At 42.9% G+C, this 4,944-nt stretch overlaps 1 protein-coding gene across 1 annotated transcript; it reads right to left on the minus strand.

The window, feature by feature from the left end:
• Positions 1–1,703: 1,703 nt before the first annotated feature.
• Positions 1,704–3,521, minus strand: LOC113838130 (putative methyl-CpG-binding domain protein 3-like 3). Its single transcript, XM_027433893.2, has 2 exons — positions 3,343–3,521; positions 1,704–2,523 (listed from the first exon to the last, which is right to left on the minus strand). The coding sequence occupies exons 1-2, from the start codon at positions 3,385–3,387 to the stop codon at positions 1,942–1,944; spliced, it is 627 nt and encodes a 208-aa protein (XP_027289694.2). The 5' UTR covers positions 3,388–3,521; the 3' UTR covers positions 1,704–1,941.
• Between the last annotated feature and the right edge of the window lie 1,423 nt (positions 3,522–4,944).

Below are 4,944 nucleotides of genomic sequence, written 5' to 3' on the forward strand. Positions count from 1 at the left end.
ATATCTATGTTTTTTTTAAAAAATAGTTTCTCTCTCAGCCTGGTATTGGTGGCCCAGGCCTTTAATCCCAGCATTAGGGAGGCAGAAGCAGGCAGATCTCTGTGAGTTCAAGGCCAGCTTGGTCTCTAGAGGGAGTGCCATGATAGGCTTCAAAGCTCCAAAGACAAACCCTGTTTCATAACAAAATGAATCAGGGTAATGAGGCTGTTGAAACCCACAGAAACACGTGGCCTGAACTAGGGGGAGCACATCGACTCCAGACCGACTACTGGCAGGTCAGGAAGGGACGGATCCAGACCCCTGTACATGGATGTCAATGAGGAGATCTCTGCACTCTAGGGGGCCCCTAGTGGTAGATTCCTCTTTTTTCTTAGTGTAAGAAGGGACTTTGAGAGCCCATCGCACGCCTCAGCCCTGACACGTGTGCGCAGGGCCTAGGCCCATCCCAGGATGATGTGGTAGACTTTGGGGATCTTCGGTCAAAGGCACTTCCCAGCCTGTGGAGCTGAGGGTGGTTGGGGTGGGAGGCAGTTGGGAGTCTGGGGGGGGGAGTCTGGGTGGAATGGAGGAAGAGGGAGGAGGGATTGACGTGTGAAGCAACCTTGTTCCTAATTGGAACTTCAAAAATTAAAAAAAAGTAGAATGGGGTAAGGACAGGAGCCATACTATCTTCAGGTCAACAGGTGGTGGCACATGCTTTTTATCCAAGCACTAGGGAGTCAGAGGCAGCCAGACCTCTGTGTTGCAAAGACACTTGGAACAGAGTGAATTCCAGGACTACATAGGGAAACCCTTTCTCCAAAAACAAAACAGTTTCCTCTGATGGAATCAAAGCTGTGTGCTATCATGCCCAGCAGCAATATATTCTCACATGTATATTACCTTATGTAACTTTATATAGTAAAATATGCATATATATATATATATATATGTATATATATATATATATATATATATATATATATATATATATATATATATATTTCAAAATTAGGTGTAGGAGATGGAATGTGTGGCTCCTCATAGAGAGCTAGTAGAGAGGGAGAGATAAATGATAGATACAACTGGAGGGACCAGCTCCCCATTTCGGCAGCCATAACAGCCTAGCACTTGCTTGCCTGACCTTGCCTCGGTCACTAAGTCAGATGCCTGCCTCTTGGCAAAGAACTAATCAGAAGTTAACTTGTGGTGCTATGCTTTACGGACAAGTGAACAGCAATGATGTGCAGAGCACTGCAATTGCCCTGGGAGGGTCTATGGGCCATAACAACCAGTTGATCCATCAACCCAGGGCAAGCCTGGATTCATACCCATCCTGAGCCTGTGCCTATCCCCAGATACTCCCCTTCTGCTGCCGGAAAAGATCTCTATGCCTTGGTTTCTCAGGGTCTTCCCTCGCCATCCGTCATGGGGGAATGGATGAAAGCCCGAGGTAGTACGAAGTTAGCTGGTTAAACGAATAAAATAAAGCCTCATGCTGTTTGCATCAAGCTTTTGACTCGGCCTGGTGATTGGTGATTGCACTTGCCTCAGTCCTGGGCAGAGATCATGGGGGCCTGAGCTTCTGGGGGGTCTTTCACAAGCACATCTATAATAGTGTCATTTTTGGCAACTGATTACCGGCACATAAAAGAATGTCTGAACTTGTATTTAAAATGGAAACCTTTATTGATAGTTTAGAATTACAGAGTTTTCTACAAAATCAAAAAAGATAAGTCCATGACAATGGTGTCTAAAGCTGCAGCACACGTAGCAGCTTTGCATTAAGAAGTTTTCACAAGTTAATTGCTTAATGAAATTGAACAATACTTAATGAAATTGAAGCTACCCAGGAGCCTCACAGGACTAACTCCTTCATGGAGAACTTGCAGAGTTCACACCAGTCATATTTTCCAGCTTGTTTTTGTTTTCCTGCAGTTTTGAGAATAGTCGTCTTCACAATTATGCCATAGTCTCAGCCTGCCGGGCAAGCCTATCTGCCTCTAAGAGTGCAGCCAGTCTCTTCCGGGCTCTATTTACCTTCTGAGCCTGTCTTTGGATGTCTCTAGTAGTTACCACTCGACTGCTCAAAGATGGCAACAACTGAAGAGCGACGGAACTTGTTACCTCTTGACTAAAGGAAGATGGACACAACTCAACTGTCCCTTGTGCCATCTTTTCCGAACTCAAGGGTGGGATCGAGGGGAAGTGAGGGGAAGTGTGCAGACTACTAAGACCACTTTGAACTTTGGCTTCAGCCTGTATTTTCCCTTTACTGTCTTCCACGAGATATTGGTGCAGTCTCCTAAATGCACAGAGCGGCCTGGGTTTCTCCACCATCTCTTCAAGCATCTTCCTGCATTTGATGATATTCTTCGCGTGGCTAGTTATTCTTGTCACAGGACGTGGGAAGATGCAACTGGTCATCCTCAGAGGAAACACAGGAGTTGCACGACGGCGGTGTTTGGCCTTCACCTTCTCCTGGGCAAGCTGGATCCTCTTGTCCTGTAAATGCTGGGGCATCATACTTCTTCTGAGCCTTCCCTTTGAAAACAAACCAAATGTAAACAACAGAGGATGGAATCTACTACTAGCTTTGCAGAATGGTCTCTGTGCATGGAACTTCTACCATCCATTTTCTCTGAACAAACAGGTATCAAATCTGAGCATGGGCTAAGTCATCCGTGAAAGTTTCTAAAATTCAAAAATGTCTAGACTGGAGCCCAGAATTTGAATTTTAGTAGATCCCCAATGTTACTGTATAAAGGCTCTAGTTAGCAGGGTTCTGGGACATCTAGCTCATTTGACTATCAAGGATAGGAAGCCCAGGGTCTCTACTAAGCCAGTTATGCAGATTCCCACCATCTTCTTTAAGAGTGATCCTCTTTTCTTTTCTATTGTTTCCTTTTCTTTGTTATGGTCACTGCATGCTGATGTTCCAAACGTACCCTCAGTGACATACACTTAGGACTAGTACAGAAATACACCATCTAATGTCATACAAGAACACTCTGGATGTTCTTGCAAGGAACAAGATCATCCAGCAATGCATTTCACCAACAATGCTTTTACATTATGGGTCGATGAAGTCCATTTTTAATTACTTCCAGCAAATTTTAACAAGCAGTTAGCAGCTTTCCATGGGACCTGAGTTTATTATGCCCAGTAGAACTATGCCAAAAATTAAGGATATTTAAACATAAAGATAATTTAAATTTACAAAATGGAGGAAAAATTTCATAGCACCACAAATCAACCTTTATAGATCATTACGTAAAGTAAAACGAAATTCAAAATTCAAAAAAATATACAAAAATGGAAGAGGGATGAACATTAAACAACAAGTATGAATTAAGTACTCACTAGCACAGGCTGGCTTGGAAATGAGTTTCCCAAAGATCCTTCCATGATTGTATAGATTCTCCTAAAGGCTTCACTACAGAGATGCAGTCAAGGCCTGGGATGCTGGAAATGGCAGTGTCTTTCTCTTCCAAAGTTCCTTTTATAGAGGAAAAGAGGTGGATAATCAAATCAAAGTTTACCCTTTCAACACCTTATTAACTGGGAGGGGTAGCTCACGCCTTTAATCCCACTATTTGGAAGGCAGAGGCAGGCCGATCACTGTGAGTTGGAGTCCAGCCTGTATACAAAGCCAGTACCATGAGAGAGGAAACTCTTACAAAGAGAAAGCCAGTATCAAAAAAAAAAAGCCTGTGGATAAAGAAGAGTTGTATATGTTGATCTGTGTATGAGTATGAAGACACCACTAATATAACAAGCACACCCTTAATCTCACCAACGATTTCATAGAAGCATGTTAAAGGTATCCCTGTTTTTAATCAATAGTTTACTATTTCCAAATAATTTCAATAAAATTGGAAATAGATGTTTCTATATAGATTAATGTTCACGTATTTTTTTTTCATGACAGGTTCTCAATATAGGAATCAGGCTGCCCTGGAACTAACAGAGATCCTTCAGTCTCAGCCTTCCCTGTGCTGGGATTAAAGGTGTGCTTCCCCACACCCAGTAAAACTATTGTTTCTTTTTTTTCTTTTTTTCTTTTTTTTAGTTTTGGTTTTCCAAGACAGGCCTCTCTAATGACCAAACAGTCAAATATGAGCCAATGGATGCCATTTCTGATCAAACCACCACACAGACATACCAAAAGTTTTCAATTTAACTACAAAGAAGATAACCTTATATCTTTGTACATGGAATGCTCTAAATTCTGTGGAAACTTGTTTGACCATAAGATCAGATAGGTGCAGCTCGGGCAGAATTACATACAGCTGGCATGGAGGCACAGGCTAGAGTGGCTGAAGTCTCAGGTTTGAAGACAAGTTAGATGATCCTCCTCATCCTATTGTTCTAGGGGGCTCTTATACTCAAGAGGATGGCATGCTAAGATACACATCGGAAGCTTAGTTTCAATTTAATAATAAAATAAATATGTACTTATGGCCCTTAGGGGAATACTTGGAGTACTTAATGTCATGGTATAGGCAGAATAGGAATGAGAGCATCACTTAGTTGGTATAAATGTGGGCTTCAGGCAGCTTGTAGGGTCTTCTGGTGGTGTATTCTCCTTACTCTGGAATGAACTGGAATTGACTCCACCAGGAAGTGAACACTGGTAATGAACTTTAGGTGACTGCTGGTGATGGACAAGGTGAGAGCTGATGATGGATTTGAGGTGACTGCCGGTAATGGACTTGATGTGACTGCTGGTGTTTGACTGCAGGTAAATGAAGTAGGACTAGAGGTGACAGCTGATGATGGACTTGAGGTGACTGCTGAAGCTGGACTTGAGGTGACTACTGGGGATGGACTAGAGGTGACTGCTGGTGATGGACTTGGATGAATGCTGGTGATGGACATGAGGTGACTGCTGCATTTGGACTTGAGGTGATTGCATCCATCTTCAGCACATAGGCCACAGTGTGTCTGGCACACTTCTCCATT

Source organism: Cricetulus griseus, unplaced genomic scaffold (assembly GCF_003668045.3).
Source record: "Cricetulus griseus strain 17A/GY unplaced genomic scaffold, alternate assembly CriGri-PICRH-1.0 unplaced_scaffold_305, whole genome shotgun sequence".
Classification (NCBI taxonomy): domain Eukaryota; kingdom Metazoa; phylum Chordata; class Mammalia; order Rodentia; family Cricetidae; genus Cricetulus; species Cricetulus griseus.

Bases quoted from the DNA above. Each gene is read 5' to 3' on its own strand.
- LOC113838130 (XM_027433893.2), bottom strand. From the start codon at position 3,387: ATGGAAGGATCTTTGGGAAACTCATTTCCAAGCCAGCCTGTGCTA. The intron at 2,524-3,342 runs GTGAGTACTTAA...TTGTTTTCAAAG, and splicing joins TTCCAAGCCAGCCTGTGCTA to GGAAGGCTCAGAAGAAGTAT.